This window comes from Plectropomus leopardus, chromosome 19 (genome assembly GCF_008729295.1).
Source record: "Plectropomus leopardus isolate mb chromosome 19, YSFRI_Pleo_2.0, whole genome shotgun sequence".
NCBI lineage: Eukaryota > Metazoa > Chordata > Actinopteri > Perciformes > Serranidae > Plectropomus > Plectropomus leopardus.
The window spans coordinates 26,274,375-26,295,948 of record NC_056481.1 but is presented as its reverse complement, the minus strand read 5'-3'; the positions used below and the strand labels follow the sequence as shown (position 1 = coordinate 26,295,948).

Sequence of the window (21,574 nt, the reverse complement as noted above, 5' to 3'; positions counted from 1 at the left end):
TTATTATTATTTTTTTTATTATTATTATTATTATTATTATTATTTTCTTATAGAATATTCTTGCATGACTCGGTCAAAACTGCAGATGGAAAAAGGGGCCAGTGTACGTTTCAACCAATCGCTGCTGCTGGCTGGTGGAAGTTTGGGCACGAGTGTCAAGCATAATACATCCTTGGTGTCAAGCCAGGAAAATAAAGAAAAGGATTTCCGGTTTACCTTTCAAAGCAAATGTTGGTATTTAACATAGACGGTAGGCTATACAAAGAGTCTCTGGTATTTAAATTCTAAAAACGTTTCATACACAATTCGAAGTGAATTGAATTGTGCGTTTTGTCAGCGGCAACTTTGCTGTTTCACATTGTTATTAATCTTAAAGACAAATTATTTTAATCCTAAATGTATATTGGATGACACTGTAGCTTCCGGTGTAGTTGATGCTTCCTCCGGTGAGCTTGACAGCTGTTAGCAGGCAGGGTCGATTCAAAGAGAGCGAGGGACTGTCTGTAAGTGTCATACGTTATACATTTATTTACTGGTCATTTTGAATAACGTTAGACAATGAAAATATAAGGATGATGTATTGTCACGGTATGCGCGCGTGCTGAGGACGGTTGATAACCCTTTTGAAATGTTTGACTCGCTTGCATGTGTTAACCAGCAGCTAGCTAATGTTAGCATGGCTAGCTCAGGGGAGAAAGTGTGTTTGCGGTCGTTTTGACAGCTCGTCACGCTCAGGAAATAACTCACATTCTGGGCATTTGGAGATTTAGTTAAACTGACTCGCGGATTTGTGTTGTCAAAAGACGTGGTCCACCATAACACGACTAAGAGAGTTGAAAAAGCCAAGGTTATCTAGCCATTCGTGGTAGGTAATGTTTTCTAGAACGTGACGCCAAACTCCGTTTAAAAATCTCCGCTAAAGCCGCTTTGCTAGTGCTCAAGTGTAGCTTCACCGTATAACGTTCCGGCAGACACTATAAGTACGACCCGGAAAACTCGTTAGTTTCGTTTTTATTTAGGTTTGTCTAAAATGCTATCAACTATTCCTACAGAAACACGTATCAAACGTGTTGGCGGTGGTACCGAGCAGCAGCTTAGTGTCCCGTTTTAGCAGCACAGTCATTTCTGACATTTGTTCCATGTTATCAACACAGATTGCTGGTGGATCTATTAAGTGCCGAAATTATCTTTACAATTTCAGAAAGCTTTTGAGTTATGGTCACAGATATTTTTTGTCTTTCAGAACGCAATGCTGAGAAATTGGGGTTATTTAATCGAGGATTGGTACGGAGCCAATAAAGGGACATGAAAAAAAGAAAGAAAAAAAATTACCTGAAGAAGAAAAAACAAAACAAACAGAAAGTTTGTGGTTACCATGACAACGGATCTAGTCCGCATAAGAAACATTATGTGCGCGCGAGAAATGTACCACGTGTGCACGTGATAGTTTCTCGTCTGCACTTGATGCTCAGTTAATACATGTCGACACCTTCAGTGTTTACAGTCCTTCACCTGTAATAAAAACTGTTGTAGCCCTTGTCATGAAATAGTCCACAAGACTTCATAATTCGTTTTAAATGTCCTTCGGAGATAATATAGAGGTGAGGACTTGCTAGCAAAACAACAAAGTCCAAGGTTGAAAAAAAGCGCAACTAACTCCTGGACAGTCATTTCCAAACGGATCCAGACTGGTCAGCCTTGCCTGCTAGATAACCTGAAAACACCTGTTAGGCTATTATGTTCTAACTTAATACTTTATCTAGCGCACATGATACCTTTTCTAGTGTGCATGTAATACCTTCCTCCTGTGTGTGATCCGTGGACATGGTAACCACAAACTGAATGTTTTTTTTCCCCCTCCAGGTTAATTTTTTTCTGTCTTTTTTTTTTATTCTTTCCTCCCCATGTCCCTTTATGGGCTCTGTAGACTGGTGTGTCTTTAGAGAAAAACAGCTTGTATAGAGTGGTGAAGTAATGAGTCCTAAAACGTGGACGTCCGTTCGCCTTTTAGCACTTCCAATTCCCTCGTCTTAAGGTCTATGGGTTTTTCGAATGGGTTTTCGGTAAAATGCCTTAGACAAAGGTCTCTGGTTAACACAGGCTGAAGATATTAAGACTTTTTGTTCTGCAACATAAAATACGTCTGCTTAAACCTGATTTTTGAGCCTATAATGTTTTACTCGTCTTAAAAAAGGCGGTTGCTAACAAGAGGATAAATGGGACTACAGTGTTTGTCTGGGACGTCATCACAGTGGACACAGAAACTCATTAAACCCACTTGTCCACCTTTACAGCTTTACAGAGTCGCACTCGAACTTGTAGATTTAACAGTTTATAATATTTTTAGATCGTGTTTTAACGTGTTTTTACAGTGTGTGTGGTTGTGACGTTTAAGCTGTGCGATGGCAATGTAGTTCGTGTATAGCCTTACAAATAGCTTTTTGCTTGTGGTGATTTCATTTATGTTTCAAAACACTCAAAAGTGGTGTTCATCTGTGAAGATTATCATGCTAAACAAAACGTGTAAGTCTCATAAACTTTTGGTCGTCATAGAGTATATTTTTGGCGATAATCGCAAATCCCATTCAAATATCCCATAATGTTTTTGACGAGGTAGCCAGTGCAATGCCAACTTCCTGGTTGGCCTACAAAAATACGTCATCCCTTCACCACTCTATCGCCAGACAGTGATGGAATGTAAACTAAGTACACTTACTCAAGTACTGTACTTAAGTATGAATTTGAGGTACTCTACTTGAGTATTTTCCTCTCATGCTACTTTATACTTTTACTCCACTGCACTGCAGAGGAAAATAATGTACTTTTTACTTCACTGCATCTATCCAGCAGCGTCAGTTACTTCACAAATTAAGATTTTTTGCATAAAAACCATAAGGGTTTATAAAATACTATTTTTTTGTTATAAATTAAAACAACTAGCAGCTTATGCATTATTTTTAAAAAATATATTTTCAAGTTGTTTGGATGTTTGTTTGTTTTTTTTTTATTTTTCTGCATTGGGTACTTTTACTTTAAATACTTCAAGTACATTTTCTTGAGTATACTTACTTTTATTTGCATTTTCAATGCAGGACTTAAACTCAAAACAGACTATTTTACTGGGTGGTGTTAGCTCTTAAGTATCTGAATACTTATTATAATACTACCTTAAATTGGTTTACACAGTTTCGCCACAGTGAAAATCTGTCCTAAATATGTAATTCTATGATGATTTCTGATGAATTGAAGATGATTTTCTGATGTCCACAAAATGACATCAAAGTGCAATGTGACTGACTGACAAGTTGCTGTCATGTTGTGTCTTTAAATGCTGAAACTTTCTTCTCCTTCTACCTGTCTGACAGTAGTCTTGGATAAACTTGGATGTAAATAAAAACAGACCTGGAGGATTGGAGAAGATTTGTGTCTTATAGTCACGATTCCTCTGAGATGGACGTTGGAGTGTCCAAGTCCCATGTGTTTCTCAACTACAGCCCCAGAGCCCTCTTCTCCCAGTGAGACACGCATCTGCATGGTGGTGCTGTGTGCTCCTCGGTCCTCCTCCGTCCTCTCGAAACTCTTCACTGTTGGCTTACCTCCAGTTCATTCTGTGTCTGTGTGTGAGTTGGAGTTTTAGCATTGTGGCAGAAAGAATTGGCTGCAAGTTTTGGGTGATTAATGGAATGGCTGGAGGTTGCCAACTTACAGTAGCCAGTATGCAGCAGGAGCAGCAGCTTTCAGTGCAGCCCGTCCTGCAGTGAGGGTCATGGCCGCTGCAGTTTGGCTTGGTGCATTTAAAACAAGTACGCAGTGCTGTTTGTGTATGCAGAGCATACACACTAAATGTTTCATCATTTAGAGGACAATATTGTGTGTATGTGACTGCTTGTGCACGTCTCTGCAGGCTAACTGTTTTGCAAGTGATGTAGTCTGAGATAGTGACAGGCTACATTGTAACAATCTCTTGCAGTGGTTCTCAAAGTGGGGTATTGGGAACTCCAGGGTCCTTTGAATACCCTCAGGGAGGTCCCTAGCAAAAAAGGAACTCTCCAGTTAAAAGGATCTCATAATCACTACTGTAACAATTAGTTTTACTCTTAACAACTATCATGCTGTTGAGAACAGTCTAATCACAAGGTCCATTTAGTAGGTAATCTGTAGATTCTAGTCATATTACATGATCTACATCAACAGGAGAAGATATTTTTGCGCTGATGGTTTCTCCACTGCTGTTTCTAAGATGAACACACTAAACAGACGCCTAACCAGGACGTACATTCTGTGCCGTTGTTAGAGGAATACCCCTCCATACCAGCAGACCTCAGTCGTCTGCATTCATCATTCAAAACAGGAAATTGGTAGACCACCATCACTCTAAAGTTAGCCAGTTAACATATTAACCCTTAGGGACTGTTTGGCTCATTTTACACGCTTTTCATTCTTCATTTTTTGATAATTTTGACTCTTCGTTTACATTTTTCATTTCTGTTTTTACGTATTCAACATGCTGAATTTGTTTATTGTTTATTGCACCACACTCTGGCAACGCAGAGCGCACTGTGGTCACAGACGGAGCAGTAAAACATCAGGTGCAGTGAAAGTGAAACTTAACCATTCATTGTGCTGGCTCTAAGAATGTGCTTTCACTTGCAGTAGCTGCTCCTCTCACCCATTGATCTCATCAACTGATGACACAAAACTCCCCAAACTGCTGCTGAGGAAAAACATGAAATGAAATGAACTCCTCTGCACTGCATTCAAGGACCCTAAAAAAAATGAATTTTGAAAGGGAACACACAGGCAAGAAAAAAACATCTTAGAAAGTTAGCACCACTAACCCCGGCCTTGTTGCCAGCTAATGCCACACATAGCTTCTGATTCTGTGAAAGCACTGGATCAAGAATGACCCCCAGCAACACGTATATTAAAGATTCCGTATGCAACATAAAGACTATTAAAATAGCAGCATACCACTGTTTGCTATAGAAACGTATAGTGGCCTCATGGCGTCCTGAGTAGATTGTAGTCACGTTCTCTCTGTTTTTTTGTAATATGAGCTTCTCTGTAGTTTGTTGTTTATCAGCCGGTCTTGCAGCATGTGCATGTAAGCATATGTGCATTATCCCACTTGCTAGCTCATCGCCGGTGCTTTTCACACACGGCATGGCACCTTTGCGGAAGTGTAGCACCCACCCTCTGTTTGCCCCCTGCTTAACACCGTTAGCACTGTTGACATTGTTTAGCAATGTTACACAGTTAATCTGTTAGCTGCTAGCCGCCGGCTCAGGCCCCCAGCAATACTAAAAAACTTGTCCAGAACACTCGTACTCTCTAAATGTTGGAGAGAATCCCTTTAACACTTTGGAACCTGTTTGACCCATTTGATTTCTTTTAAAAAATAGAGAAAAAGGCAACAGGCAGCATAACAAGACATTTTCCAATGATTAGCAAAAAAATACCTGAAAATACACGAAAAGGAGTTTATTTTATATTTTATTTCATAAATTGATATGTATTTCTTATTATATATTTTAAATTTTTTTTATGTTACATAATTTCAAATACAAAATTATTTGAAATATAAATATAGTTTTGGGGAATTTCTTTCCATATTTTTGGGATGATTCTCAAATAATTCTCCACTCTTTTTTGAAACTATTTTTAAGGTGATTTTCTTGTTACATTTTACTAATTTCTTTTTTTGTGGAACATTTCTTGCCATATTCGTTATTGTCTTTCTCCCCCATTTTCTCAAAGATTTTAAACCAATTTGCTTAAATTTGTTTCAAAGGATTAGATACTTTGTGAAATGAACGCAACACAAGAAAATTGATGTTGATCCAGGACGGTTAAGGAGTAACAGTGCTCTTGCAATCTGTCAAACTACAATCGAAAACCCCACAACAGCTACTAAATGGACTAATGTGTAAAAACTGTTTCGTCAGCTTCTTTTTGCAAAGTCAAGAATTTAAACTTCATTGTCTCATTTGACAAAAACAAAACAAAAAAAAACCCTTTAGTAAATATATATATTTTCTCCAAGGTCAAGAATGAACTTTACAGTAAACTGTCATCTACCCTCTGTCTATACAAAGACAGTTTCACAAAGTACCAGTGCTAAAAAGATAAAAAGCATCTTCTTACATAATGGGACAGAGTGTAGTCAATGAGAGAAATCTAATGAATGAGTTGTCTGTAATGTGGTTATGTTTGAGAACACCTGATCTTGTGTTTTGAGTTCAGGCTGGCTAATGCTTCAAGCTTTGCGCTGCATGACTGTCCAGTTTGCCCAGCAAGCCGACAGAACACTGAGGATTGTACATGACACCGCCTCACACATTCTGAATGCATTTCACATTTTGAAATAACAGCAGCAGAGGCGTGATTCGTTGTGAAGACATTTCATCGACAGGAGTTCATAGAACTGGACTGGACATTGAAAAAAGATGGGCAGTAACTTGCAGAACAGTTATGAAGGAGACTTGTGCCATGTTGTGTGTTTAGGTGGAGCATCCCACTGGGTGCACGGCGTGTCATGGACGCAGTGAAGGAGGGTCACAAGAGCCCCCTGAGCTCGGGAAAAATGGTGGCTCTGGCTGCGGGGCTCTCCGTCGGGGCCACATTGGGCTACATCGTCTATCGCCATATAAGCAGCACCAACAATAGTGAGTACCTGCCGTCGAAAAGTTATAATAAATAACAATTTTTACATGAGCCAGATTTGTACACAGTTGCACAGACATGACAAAACACAAGGGCTATGTTCCCAGTTACAGAAACATACTCTGAATTAGACTAATCCCCTTGAAACCTGAGCAGATTGGCTTTTATTTCAAAAACGGGGAAAGAAGGCAATGGAAATACCTTATAATAATATATTATAAAAATATAGAATAAAATCATAATTATATGTTTTTTAAATATATTTTCCCCTAGTTATTTGAGAATTTTCTAATGATGTTCTTTCTCTCTCTCTGTCTCTCTCTCTTTGTCTCTCTTTTTCTCTCTCTCTCTAGCTAATGTAATTTTCTCTTCACCTTTTTAATTTTTTTTCATCATTTGTGTAACATTTTGTGCCTTTTTCCCATGTTTTTGAAAAAAAAGTGATAAATCATGTTTCAAAGGGTTAATCAAAAGTATACATAAAAATGTACTAGTGCTACTAAAGACAAACTAAGATACATTTAAGTGTACTAGACTTACTATTGTGAGACACCATTAAGATGCTCTTAAATGTACTTTAAGTACATCTTTTATTACGGAAGTGTATTAAGTGTACTTAAATAAACTTATTTTTACTTGGGTTTATGACTGATGACTGACAGACTGTCCATTTTACCATTAACAGGTCCGGGCCCCAACACTGAGGTGTCCAAGATGACACTTCCAGTAGAAGTTTATAGGAACATATCAAGATACCAAGCTAAGTTTCTGGACATGGTGAGTAGTTCAATACAAGATCATGGTTTTCATCTGCTTATAGTAGTTCAGTTAGTTTTCAGTATCATAATAGCATTATAAGATAGGACTAGACAAACTAAATGATAAATTCACCCTTTGAATCCTGGAGTGACATCACTGTTTCGTGCTGCTTTCAGATGCCTTTTACAAGTACTTTAATCGCTGAGCAGATTGGTACGATTTCTTTCCAAAACATGGGGAAAAAAGGCAAAAAATAACTTGCCAAGAAATGTCCCACAAATTGCAAGAAATTAGTAGATTTAGAAAATTATTTTAAAAAAAGCTAGGGAAAACAATATTTATGATTATCATAATGATATACATTAAATTATGTCACAGATTATCAGAATTGTCTTAGCACTTTTTTCTGGGTAATTTCGTTGGTTGTTGTTGGGCTGTTGTTGGGTTGTTGGGTAATTTTCCTGTACTTTTTACTATTTTTAATACTTATTTTTGGGTCATTTCTCCTTCCATTGGTCATTGCCTTCTTCCCATCTTTTTGGAAGAAATCAAGACAATTTGCTGAGGTGTCAGAGGGTTAATGCCTAAAAGAATTATGAATATTTTGTTTTTTTATTTTGTATTTGCAGATTGTTGAATCTTTGTTCTCCATTCTGCTGACAGTCAGTCAGTCAAGTCAATATACTTGCATAACCCAATTTCACAAATACAGGGTCTTGAAATCTGTATGACCTATATAACGCCCTCTATCTTTAGACAATCCCCTCAGAAATTTCAGTTCTAATCCTACTTGTGCAATTACATTACCTAAAAAAGAACACTCGCTCCACTGTCTTATTCTCACCAGCACTCAATTCCTGCAGCATCGAAAATGAATGAGTTCAAAGTTCAATCTAATTTTATCACCGTGGTCATTTGATGTTGTCTTGTCAAGACTTGCGTTTATATTTCAGTAAAGCATTTTTATTCCAATTGTGTGGTAAAAAGTCTGAGTGGTTGAATGAAGTGGACAGCAGTGTCCTCGGGATACGATGGCCTGCAACTTCCCAGATCAACAGTCATTTTCCTGTAATGAAATGCCATTCTAACAAAGTAAAAACAAATCTCTGAAATCTAATCATATCAAGACCAAAGTGTTTTTTTTCCAAATCAAGTCAAACTCTGCTCTCCTGCTGTCTCTGCGTCTCTCAGGTTACTCAGAAGTCTGGAGCTCATGTGAGGGTTCTGTCAGATTCAGGGGAGCCTGGCAGCAAGACGTCCGTATGTTTCCTGCTGCAGGGCTCTAAGGAGCAGGTCTTGCTGGCCCACTGTGTCCTGGAGAACCTGGTCACTGACTGTGAACCAGTGACCGAGGCTTTGGAGGTTCCTCAGACCGCCTTTGGACGTATAATAGGTAGCTTCCAAATGTTTAGGATGATAAGATGATTTTAGACCCAATTTATTTGCTGTCACAACCATTTAGCTTTCAGTACTGATGTCATGAGCATCCCTGCTGTACAGAAGGGATGCTCAACTTGCTTTGCCAGGGGGCCACAATTTAAAAAATGACAGGGGGCCAGGGGCCAGCTGCAGCAGCCTCATACATGTTTCTTGGATTTTAGGACTTTTTTTTCAGGACGTTTCTAGAATTTTAGTACATTTCTAGGATTTTAGGACATTTTTAGGATTTTAGGACATTTCTAGGATTTTATGATGTATCAGGATTGTAGGACGTTTCCTGGATTTAGGACAGTTCTAAAATTTTACAACATTTTTAGAATGTCACAACAATTCTAGGACTGTATGACATTTCTAGGATTTCAGGTTATTTCTAGGATTTTAGGACGTTTCTAGGATTGAAAGACGTTTATAAGATTTTAGGATGCTTGGAGGATTTTAGGAGGTTCTAGAATCTAGAACATTTCTAGGATTTTAGGACATTTGTAGGATTTTTGGACATTTCTTGGATTTTGGGACTTTTTTAGGATTTTAGGAAGTTTCTAGGATTTTAAGATGTCCCAAAATCCATGCGCCATCCCATCATCCCACTGTTCATGCAGCTTCAAGATTCAAGTTGCAATAAAAGTCATTGTTTGTTTTTTTGATAGTTTTTGGACAACAATGAAGCTCTATTGTCCAGTAAGCTGTATCAGGCTTTAGATGCGCACACAGTATCTGTTAGCAGGATACATTCTTTGCTTGTTTGGCTCTTCACATGGGATCAGTTGATAGAGAAATGAGAAAATGAGGATTGTTTTTTGTGTCATGCACTGTTTGCTGAACCCAAGTGTCTGTATCTGTGTGTGTGTGTGTGTGTGTGTGTGTGTGTGTGTGTGTGTGTGTGTGTGTGTGTGTTTTTTGCAGGTCGTGGTGGAGAGAGTTTGAAACTGATCACCAGGACCACAGGGGCCAGAGTGGCTTGTTCTAAAGAGAAGACTCATGGTCCTGGGGCCAAGGGCAGCGTGACAATCACTGGGACCAGACAGGAGGTGGAACAAGCCAAAGTGAGTGGGATTTACTCATCTGGATTAACCATGTGTGGTCAGTCCACTTTATTTCAAAATGCTGTTGAGAATCAATGTGACGCCTGCTTTCATGGTGTGTTTGCAGGAGCTGATTCTAGAAAAAGTCAAAGAGGACATGATGGTGAGGACGAAGATCTCACAGTCATCTGCCCTGCGTCAGAAACGTGGCCACACTGCAGTTAATCAGAAGCCAGACAGCACAGAGACTGAAGCACCCTTGGGCCTGAACAACAACGGCCCCCACCCCCAGACAGAAAAGAACGGGCTCATCCATGCCAACGGGACCACACGAGAACCAGAAACTATTTTTGACAAGATCGAGGATCTGAAAATCACCATCACAGACAACACCAAGGAGGAGGAGGAGGAGGAGAGCGTCTCCATAGACTCTCTCTCTGAAATCTCCAAGTTTGAAAGTGAGTTCAGTTTGTCTTTATTTAATCCCTGAAAAAGCCATTCACACTGTCCATGACTCACTGTAATCCGTCATATCATACAGAGATGTTTGTCCTCTCTGTTGTCCAGTTCCCAGCCCAGACCTGAGCTTCCAGCCTGATGAACATCTAGAGGTCTATGTTTCTGCATCGGAGAACCCAAACCACTTCTGGATCCAGATCCTGGGGGTTCGCTCCCTTCAGCTGGACAAACTGACAGAGGAGATGAAACGCTTCTACAACAGTTGCAACCCCACTGTAAGGACTCCTCCTGTCTTTGCTTTTGTGCTGTGGCTTTTTATGCCTCTGTGCCAGCAACAGGCAGTCACTGGTGCTGCAATCTTGGTGAATTCAACCTTTTGAAACCTTTTTAACATTTTGGCTTGATTTCTTCCAAAAGCATGAGAATAAGGCCATGAGTAACAAAAGAAAAAAATGACCCAAAAATTTGAAAGTACAAAAAAATAACCTGAAAATTATTACAAACACAAAGAAAACAAAACAAAAAGTATAAAAAAAAAACAATCCGAGTGTGTGCAATGTTAAAGCATGTCCTAAGGGTTAAAGTAATTTAAAACCCTTAGTGCATGATTGCAGCAATTTCTGTCAGAACTTGCACATTTTCTGGGATTCGTATCTCTGTCAAATCTCCTGACATAGCGAGACACATTTTTTGTAGATTCAGCGTGACTTAAGCCCCTTTCGCACTGGACTGGTATATCCAGTGCACCTCATGAGATTTAGAAATAGAGTACAAACAGGGTACAAATAAAGTGTCCCTCTTGGAGCCCGCATTTTAGAAATAACAAGGCACCCTCTTGTTCTCTAGGAGCACAGGGTGGAGACTATCGTGGTGGGGGACATTGTGGCTGCTCCCTACAAAGACCACGGCACATGGAACAGGGCCAGGGTGCTGGGTGTCCTGGCCTCTGGACTGGTGGACCTTTACTACGTTGACTTTGGGGACAACGGGGAGCTACCCAGAGACAGCCTCTGTCGTATGAGGTAAGAGACAATAGCGCATATATAACAGGACTATGCCCCACTTCTTAAATTTTATTTAGATGCTCCTGTTTTAACTTTTTAATTGTTAATATATGTTATGAAGATTGAGAGCCAAGATGTAGCCATGAGGTGATACCTTTTGTAGAGCAACTATGTGTAAGTGATGGGGGACAAAGTCCTTAGTCCATTGACCTGTCTTACCAATGAAAAGGGCATGGTGTTATTGTGAATATGTGTGTCAGTGTAATCACTTTTTGGCAAATTGAAAATTGCATTTTATGCATGGCATTGGCCCTTTAAAGGTATTTACACGGGTCAAAATGACTGGAGTTATTACAGTTAGTCAAATAAAACCCCCAAGAATTAAATCATTTTAAGGCAGAAACAACCTGTCAATAACAAGATAGCAGCTGCAGTCACTTTTTGGCAGGTTGAAAATTGCATTTTATTTGTTGCATTGGTCTTTTAAAGGTATTTAAAAAGATAAAGTGGACTGAGTGGGCTACAGTCTGTCAAATATAATCACCGTGAATTAAATCTAGTCATTTTGAGGCAGAAACAACCTTTCAGTGGCAAGATAGCAGCTGCAATCACTTTTTGGTGAGTTGAAAATGGCATTTTATTTGTAGCATTGGTCTTTTAAAGCTATTTAAAAATGTAAAAGAGGACTGAGTGAGCTACAGTCTGTCAAATATATTCACTATGAATGCAACCAAGTGATTATGAGGCAGAAACAACTTTTCAGTAACAAGATAGCAGCTGCAGTCACTTTTTTGCAAGTTGAAAATTGCATTTTATTTGTTGCATTGGTTTTTTTAAAGGTATTTACACAGGTCAAAAGGGACTGGGTGAGCTATAGTCTGTCAAATATATCATATCAATAAGAATGAAATCAATTCATTTTGAGGCAGAAACAACCTTTTAGTGACAAGATAGGAGCTGCAATCACTTTTTGGCAGGTTTTTATGTGTTGTATTTGCTCTTCAAAGGTATTTCAATAAGTAAAAGGAGGTAAAAATGACTGGGGTGGTTATAATCTCGGGCACACTGTAGGTAATATAATGCAGGCTCACAAGGATAAGAGCAGATAATACCTTTATTTTTTACATTACCCATCAGTAAATTTTGATACACTACTTTTTAAATGTAAAGGAGATTTTAGACATGTGAAACACATACAGACAACGGGGACAACAATATTGTCTATAATCATGTAAATGTTATCCCTGATCAAACTATAAATCGCAGGCAGGATGAGAGGCGATGCTGCTTGCGGTGTGAGTTCAGGTTTAGTGAGTTTCCAGCTCAGTTATGTTTAAATAATAAACTGATATCTGATGTTTGATTCCTTCCAACTCACAACAAGCAGAACAACATGTAAATATGCAGAGTTCGCAGCAGAGCCATTATTTAGGGACTGTTCTGTTGCTGTGGTGCTTCCTGACATTTTTGGGAACTTTCCACTCGATTGTTCTGCTATAACTCAAACAGAATATCATTTTAGGCATTATTTTTGTACAATTCAAGTTGGCATAGGAAAATAAGAGGGGGGAAAAAAACAAAAATGCAAAAAATAAATTGATTTTGCTCTTGAAAATGACTTTCTTTGACAGCTTTTTGTCTGAAATGTCGTTTTTTTTTTTTATGAAAATGCACAAATTCAGATGTTGATAAAAAAAGGAACGGAAGAAGCTAGAATTAAATGGGTTTTTTGTGTATGAAAGCTGAAGATCTGTTCTTTATCTTTTATGGACTGCATAATATATATTGTTTTGTTTGTTTGTTTTTGTTTTTTGTTATCACCATTACAGTGTTAACCTCTACAATATACACATTGCACCTTGAATATACTAACAGCATATTAAATGACATACTGTCTGTAGGTTCTATTTTGTCTGACACCTGCCATGCTCATTACTCTGTAGCCAGTCAGAGAGCTCTCGCCATTATGCATTGTGTCATTGGTCCAGTTCTGCGGTTTATTAGCTATTTATTAGACCAGTGATGCTGTACTAATCTGCACTGTTGAAGATGGGAATTGTACATACAGACAAAATGCCAGAGAGGAACTGGTGCCCACAATAGAAGTCCAGACACCTCATCTTTCGGCCTGATTTCCTGTATCAGACAAGCCTTCACCTCATCTTGTTTTCAAGCCTGTTTACGAGATGCGTCTGTCATGTCTCTGGGACAGAATCAGCACCTGAAAAACAGACACACTCTTGTTTGTTTACAATTGAGCGAGCTTTGGCAGGAAATAGGTATTCTGATGTGGAGCTGCAGAGTGCATGTTATTGCATGTGGTGATGATGTAAAAAATGGCACAGCTCAGTTATTAACAGCTTTTGCTTTTGCTGCATTAATATTTTAGGAGCGACTTCCTCAGCCTGCCATTCCAAGCTATTGAGTGCAACTTAGCAGGAGTGAGGCCAAAAGGTAAAGCTCTTGTCTTAAAAACGTTATCACACAGGCATGAAACTGAGAGAAAGTGAAGAAATGTTGTGCTTTTTTCTGAAATGTCAATAAATCGGCCTTGTTTTTAATTGTCTGAATTGTCCTCCTGTTCCTCAGGAGAGGTGTGGACTGAGGAGGCCCTGGATCAGTTTGAGCAGCTGACATATTGTGCCTGCTGGAGACCCCTGCAGGCCAAACTCTGCAGCTACTCTCACTCTGAGATCTCCTCCTGGCCCAGTGTCAAGCTCTATGACAACAGCGAGGGCAAGGTCAGCCAGCGTTTTATTTTTTATTTGCTCGCGTTTATGTGTTACTTTATTTCTCATCCTATCTCCTGTTTCCCGTCCACTGTAGACTGTAGATATCGGTGATGAGCTCATACGGCTGGGCCATGCGGTCAGCTTCCAGGAGGCAGTGAATGGGAGGACTGAGGGGGACAATCTGGGCTGTCTCCAGAGGATGCTGGTGAGTCGCTGAACACATTTAAATTTTTATCAGCCTCATTAAAAGGTTGACAAAAACTGGTATTTTTTGCCCCTGTTGAATATCTTTAAAACTCTTTGGAACAAATGAACAAATGTACATGTTTTATGAATCATTACATAAAGCTTGAACTATAAATTGCAGCTCCTTACTTTTTTTTCTGCTGGAAGCTAGCAACTGTGCCATTCTGATGCCGGTGTCAGTGCAATCGTAGACCGTACAGAAGCATCCCTATCCATCCTGCGTCTTTTGGGGGACTTACAAAATACAAAGTACAATCAATTCATACTCATAGATCCAACATTTGTTGTCCTTTTATTCATATTTTATCGATAATCAATCATTTATAATCGCTAGCTTTGATGCTTACAACTAAATTTGTTTGCCCATAATACTCTACAAGTCTTCTGGCCAATCAGAGGTTTCCGTGTGGCTGCAGGGAGGTCCCTCCAGGTTTGGTCCACTCCCTGGAAGTGCAGATCTCGTGATGTGGCCCTCTGTCTCACTGCAGACACAAACTGCTTTGAGGAATGACATAAGCAATACCACACACAAAAAGTGTTTGGACGTTTTTTTTAAGAAATGCAAATAGTTTGTGAACTACAAAGCTTATAATGTTTTGTTTTCAGTAAAAAATCTGAGATTCAATTCATGTTGTTTTTTTTGTCTTTATTGTCCCATCACTATTTTTGCATCTAAGTGACATCACTGCTGCACAAATATTCTTATAGCTCAGGTTGTCCTGAGAACAGTGATGTTTATAGCTTGACTGTGCAGGGTTAATGTTATATGAGCTTTGTTAGACAGTAAATCCAGGCAAAAATAGCTCAGACCTAAATTTTCCTTCTTGACAGGGTGAAAAGGGCTTTTGATTGGGATTTAATGAATATTTATTATTTCTTTTGCAACCCAAAATTATAATGAATAGGGTTGCAAATACGCTTAATTGGTAAAATTAACGATTGATTAATTGATTAATTATTATTTAATTATTATTATTTTAAAAAAACATTAAAAATGATGCTTATTTTAAACCAAATGTGTTTTATCCTCAGTCAAAGCTCACAGCAACATATTGCATATGCAATACATGCAATGCATTTTTTCCACAGCATTTCATAGATTAATCGACTACATTTCACATGTTTAATTTAAATTCTTAACAACCGATTAATCGATCATCAATTGTTTATCATCCCTAATAATGAAGGAAAAAAATATTTTTTTTATTAAGAGTTAGTGTAGAATGTGATATAGTGCTGAAACAATTAATACACTTTTTAAAATTTTTTCTTCACCAAAAACAATCTAATCTACTCAGTACTGTCTGTGTGTTTGTTTTCATCTGTTAAACACTTATATTCTTATTTCTTGTCCTCCTATAGAATGACGTGATAGGAGCATCATCAGAGCTGAGTCTCTCCTGTATCAGCTTATCAGGTGAGTGCAGTAAAGGGAAATGTTCTTGTTGTGGTGGGGTTGATTAAAGTGCGTGGAAACAAAGTGAGGATTGGTTGCCTCAGCAGACGTCATCACTGTAATCTACTTGTTTTCCACATATCCTGAGATCTGTGGAGCAACATATTGTCAGCATCAAACACAGTCCCTCATCTACAGTCACTCAGCTTTGCCCACTCAGGCCCAGCCAAAATCATTGTTATCACCCACACCAACCCACACCACCAGCTGCACGAGTTCTGAGGCCGCTGTGCCAACGCTGCAGCACACAAACACAACTTCCGCTTCCCTCCTTCAAAAGGTGTCTTAGCCACTAAAAAAGTATCAGTATCAGTTTGAGCGTACCCTATATTTAGTATATTTTGACCTTGTAAGCCTTTGAAACCTGGATCAACATCACTTTTTCTTGTGCTGCTTTCAGATGCTTTTCACATGTATTTAAACCTTTGAACCACAAGCAAATTGCTGCGATTTCCTCAAAAACGTGGAAAAAAGGCAGTGAGCAACATGATAAGAAATGTTCCACAAATAGCAAGAATTACTAGATTTAGAATAAAAATGTTTTTAAAGCTAACATTTTTTGTGAAAAATGCTAGGAGAAAAACTCTATAATTATCTATAACTATAATTATCATGATTACATTTTTAAGATCATGTTACAAAATTATTCTAATTTTCTAAGCAGGTAAGCAAGGTAATTTTACTTGTAGTTTTTTTTTTTACTTTCTTTTTTTTGTTTGTTTCTGTTGTTTTGGGGTTGTTTTTTTATTATATTTTTTAACTAATTTTTAGATAAATTTTTTGTACTTTTTACTAATTTTCTTGCTGTTTTGAGTCATTTGTTCTTTTGTTGTCCCATGTTTTTTAAAGAAATCAAGCCAATTTACTGTTCAGAGGAGGAAGCCATCAACAGCTTTAGTTTCCCATCTATACTCTTGTCAAAGCCAGACTCCATTGACAAAAACAGTAATTTTTAACTCAACACAGCAGTTGCTGGTCTACTGCTGCCTGATCAGTTTTTTTTTTTTGAAGTGGACGTCCAGGTAAAGCGGTGAAAATATTCTCAATGTAGCGTGCATTTAAACTGTTTAAGATGTTTTTCATTGGCTGAAATACATTTTGTTGCTAATCCTAAACACAGCAGCACATTTCTTAGCTTCCATGTCAGTACTATTGTCTGCTTCTCCAAAATGATGGTGTATCAGCAGACCTCCACTGTTTAATAATGCACTGACTATTAATAAGTACCTCATACAGCCCCACTTCAGAAAATCTAAACTGTTCCTTTAACCCTTTGACACCTGAGCAAATGACCTGATTTTATGTCAAAAGCATTAGCAAGATATTAATAAAAAGTTAAAAGAAAAATTAGCTAAAAATTAGATGGAAAACAATAAGTAAAAAAAAACAACAAAAACTGAACTGAAAAAAAGCACTTAAAAATATAAATAATACTGTTCAATAATTCTGAATACTTTTTTGGAAACTTTTTTTCTGCAACACAATTTTAAAAACAATGTCTTGTTTAAAGCAGAATTTCAATTTCTCACTTTGTGCTTATTTCTTGCACTTTGTGGGACCTTTCTTGCCAAATTGCTTATTGTCTTTTTCCCCGTGTTTTCTAAAGAAATCAAACCAATTTGTCTCGTTTCAAAGGTTTAAATGCTTGTAAACGGTGTCTGAATGCAGCACAAATAACTGATGTTTAATCAAAGGGTTAATATTTAGGAAGTTCTTCTGCTTTTGGGAGTTAACCAGAGATAAGATGACTGGGGAGAGTAATAATAATAATGATAACTTTATTTATATAGTACCTTTAAAAACAGAGTTTACAAAGTGACAAACAAGGCAAAGCAGAAATGAGAGGAGTTCAACGCATAAGTAACATGACAAAAAAGAGCCAAAAAACAATACCGAACTCAAGCCAGTCATACGAGAGAAACAATCACAAAACAGAAATACCAACAGCAGCCCATCCCAGTATGAATAAACGCTGTTTGAAGAGTGTTTGTGGTAAACACAGAATTAATAGTACGTGTAATAGACTTAAACATTGCCAGGGCAGAATAAAAATAAATAAATTAAATGATAAAAATAAATATATATAAAAAAATAGATGAATTAAATAAACCAATTTAAAAAGAATTATGATAAGATAAAATAGAATTAAGATAAAATTGAAATAGACGACATCACATAAAAGCAAGTCTATAAAAATGGGTATCAAGAAGTGATTTAAAAGACAACACCCTCTTAAGAGGAAGTGGTTATGAAAGAGACCCTGAGAATGAAATGAGTCTTCACAGAGCCACAGAGAGCTTTGTCCTCAGTGGACGAATAGTTAGCATGGAGGAGGAGGAGGACAGTCTTATGTGGAGCTGCATCAGCACATCTGCCCGCTCCCACACAAGCTGGGGCTCCAGTCACAGTGATGAGTGTGAGGAGATTATTTGTTAACAAGGAGATGAAGAGGCTCGAGGAGGAGATGACAGCAGAGATAACGATGGCGTTTTGAGTGATTGCTGCTGTCGTTCATATGGGATGTGGTATGATGCTCTGTTCCAACAAAGCAAATAAAATATTTTAGACACAACCAGAGGAGGAAATGAGCATAATGTGACAGCCAAGAGTCCTAATAGAGAAGTGCAACAGAAACGTGGAACTAACACCTTTACAGACGAGAGGCAAACAGGACATACAGCAGATGTCAGCATTAACCCACGCCTGTTTACAACAAATGATACAGTAGCAGCGCATTACAAATCCTTTGTTCTCATGCTTTGGCTGATTTCTGCAAGAACTAATACATAAGGAGGCATGGATATGTCTTTCACACTCATGACCCGGGCATACTGTAATCCAGATGTATTTCAGCCAACTGGCTCAAGTTTTAAAGGGTAACCCCTTTCTTGAATTGGTCAGTGTTGAGTTATTTGCTCATATCCATAAACATGTTGATATTTAAGTCTTGCATGATGTTTACAAGTATGTGTGCTGTTGTTACAAACATATTTAAGAAAGCAGAAATGTAACTTAGATCAATATCCCACCCTGTGAGAAGTTTATGACATTATCTATTGTATAGTCAGTGAAAGCAGAGGGCCTGTGTGTCACACGTTATTACTTACCTGGAGGTCATCACATTGTGATTCTCTGTCAGCCTCCCCCGCTGTGCCGGATAAAAAAGAAAATCCAGATGGGATGTTTTGGTAGTTTTATTGTTGAATGACCATTAACTTCAGTGTTTCCTGTTTGTGCCTCAGAAGCTGCTTCAATCTCAGGAAGCGTTGACGATGTCATAGAAGATGATCTGCTCTGAGACCAAAGACGTACATACATATCAAGGTATCGCTTTCTGGCTTTCACCATCATGTCTGTGAAACTACAGTAAAATTTGAAATAAACACCTAGTCCCAGTTAGACGCCCAGTCCCTTAAGCTAGCCTGGTGTGGTCACACATTTTGACAAATAAAGGCCTGTCTCGTCTGTCACGTGGTCTGGTTTCCATGCAGTTCATTTTATAGAAGTTCTTTGGATGTATAAAACTGGTATGTTTCAGATTTTGTCAATATGGACATACCTAACACAACGTTAGCTTGGTAAAATTCTCCAAAATTCAAATCATTCAGTTAATTTCACTGACACCATCAGCACCAAAGAAGATGGTATTATTGGCATAGTAAACAAGAGAGACACAAAAAGATGAGGAGATGTAGAAGATTATTTTTTAAAAAGTGAAGGAAAATTGTCCACTGAACTCTATTCATAATGATGATGTTTAAAATAACTTTACTGAATTATTAAAATTTTAAGCAGTTAAAGACATTTTTGCTTTGTATTTCCTTTTTTTTTCGGTGGCAGTGTTGGTTTTTTAAGTTGTTTTTTGGGGGTATGGATTTCATGATAACTTCTGGGTCATTTCCTCTCTAGTTGCTCATTACTTCTTCCTGTGTTTTAACAAAAATCTTAAAAAAATTTTAAGCCAATTCTACCTAAGTTTCAAAGGGCATTTATTAATAGAGGAGCTATTGATTTTAACAGTGACATCCTCTCCTCCTCTTCTCTTCCAGCACTGACTGTCCACTCCTCAGAGAAGGAGACGTTTCCTCGTCTGACCCAAACTCAACCGCATAAATCCTCATCGTGACGCCTTACCGACAGTTCTTTCCGCCATATTCACTTACTTGTTCGGTACGATTCATATGTTTTGCCTTCATGCTGTTCTGTTGCACCAAATGCTGCTTTGCTCATGTGTGTCGTTACTATATTTTGTGTTGAAGAAATTAAGTGAGGAACAAAAACAGAAAGCCAGTATTATTTTTGAAAAGCACTGTGATGAGTTACTGGAATTAGAAGGCAGCTGGTCAGCTAATACTGTCTATTTTTTTCTCTACTTGTATGTATATTAAGATTTATTGGCCTGAATATTAGGCTTCACAAGTTATTATATTTTGGAAAAGAAACCATACAGTATTATTGAATGTGGTCCGCAAATTGTGTTCAGTATAAAAACGTGGCATCTACTGTATCATTAACTATGGACAGAGAAAAGTTGTAGTTTGTCTTCAGAGGTGTAGTAGACTGCACTATATATAATAAAGGATTTATTTTATGTCACAAAAATTGTCTGTCTTTTACTTTGAAATGCTTTTAATGCTTTAAATAAATATTTCAAAATAAAATGGATAAAGAGGTGGGATGTGTTAAAAGTAAAGACCAATTTCCCTCAACAGTGCCTTTCCCAGATACTTAGGGACTGTACTTTATTTACCATAGTAGGGGGGGGGGGTGGCTGGAATGCAAGTTTTTTTATTTCATTTTATATCATGACCCTCTCTCGAGCTACAAATATGTTTCCTTGAGTGTCTGGGGGAAAATGCATGAGCCTCACTCCATCATAACTAAACAGATTTCACAGTTTCCGGCTATGAAAAATGGTGTGATCTTGGACATTTAAAGAACGAGAAACAAACAAAACAACCATTTACAGTTCAATGTCCCTCCACTAAGCCAAGTCAAAAAAGTGGTGTCAGTGGTAGAATGTAACTGAATGCATGTACTCAGGTTCTGTACAAATGTATGAATTCAAGGTTATTGGACTTCACTTGAGTATTTTACTTTCATGCTGTTTTATACTTTTACTACACTACATTTCAGATGGAAATATAATGCTTTTTACTTCACTGCATTTATCAGAGAGCTTTAATTGCTTTACAAATAAAGACTTTTGCATAAAAACATCAGAAGGGTTTATAATATGTGATGTTTAAATTACCAAACAGTTTATGCAAATGCAACAATTGATTGATTGAACAATTGACTCGATTCACAAACAGCAACTATTTTGATAAAAATTTAAGTCTTTTTTTCTTTTTTTTAAAAAATAATTTTGAGGTTTTGGGGGTGATATCGTTGCATATAGCTGTGAGTTTTTTAGGTGGTTGTTGGGGTGTATGTTCTATTTTTTTAAAAAGACATTATTTAGTCTTTTTTTTCTTTTTTATAATAAATTTTGAGCTTTGAGGGATGTAATTATCAAGTTTGTTTATAGCTGTGAGTCTTCGGATGTTGCTTGGCTATTTTTTGGGTGTTTTCTTTAAAATTCTTTTATATATTTTGGATTTTTTAAATGTTTCCCTTCATTTTTAAATATATCTAATTTTTTATTACTGAGTTTGGGGTGTTTCTTCTTTTCTTTTTTTGTTTTTGTCTTTTGTCAGTATTGTTAAATAATTTGTGTTTTTTTAAATAGTCTTTCTTTTTTTTTTTTTTTTTTTAATAATTTTGAGTTTTTTAATGTTATTTTTCTACTTT

At 37.6% G+C, this 21,574-nt stretch overlaps 2 protein-coding genes across 3 annotated transcripts in view; one reads left to right on the top strand and one right to left on the bottom strand.

Annotated features, from left to right (window-relative positions):
- LOC121959122 (transmembrane protein 94-like) overlaps window positions 1-1,123 on the bottom strand; it is a 12,981-nt gene extending 11,858 nt beyond the window's left edge. Inside the window, exon 1 of the mRNA XM_042508307.1 lies at window positions 1,051-1,123. Within this exon, the coding sequence (XP_042364241.1) occupies window positions 1,051-1,123 (73 nt within the window). The remainder of the gene's footprint in view (window positions 1-1,050) is intronic.
- Window positions 438-20,377, top strand: tdrkh (tudor and KH domain containing). 2 transcript variants are annotated; one of them, XM_042508615.1, is made up of 14 exons: window positions 438-503; window positions 6,505-6,665; window positions 7,349-7,440; window positions 8,614-8,815; window positions 9,766-9,905; window positions 10,012-10,342; window positions 10,452-10,618; window positions 11,190-11,365; window positions 13,737-13,801; window positions 13,937-14,088; window positions 14,174-14,284; window positions 15,688-15,742; window positions 19,024-19,105; window positions 19,831-20,377. In XM_042508615.1, exons 2-13 carry the CDS (start codon window positions 6,536-6,538, stop codon window positions 19,077-19,079), a joined length of 1,677 nt encoding a protein of 558 aa, XP_042364549.1. In that variant the 5' UTR covers window positions 438-503; window positions 6,505-6,535; the 3' UTR covers window positions 19,080-19,105; window positions 19,831-20,377. The 2 variants fall into 2 exon arrangements, with proteins under 2 accessions (XP_042364549.1, XP_042364548.1); XM_042508614.1 differs by lacking the exon at window positions 438-503 and adding an exon at window positions 817-865.
- The last annotated feature ends 1,197 nt before the right edge of the window (window positions 20,378-21,574 follow it).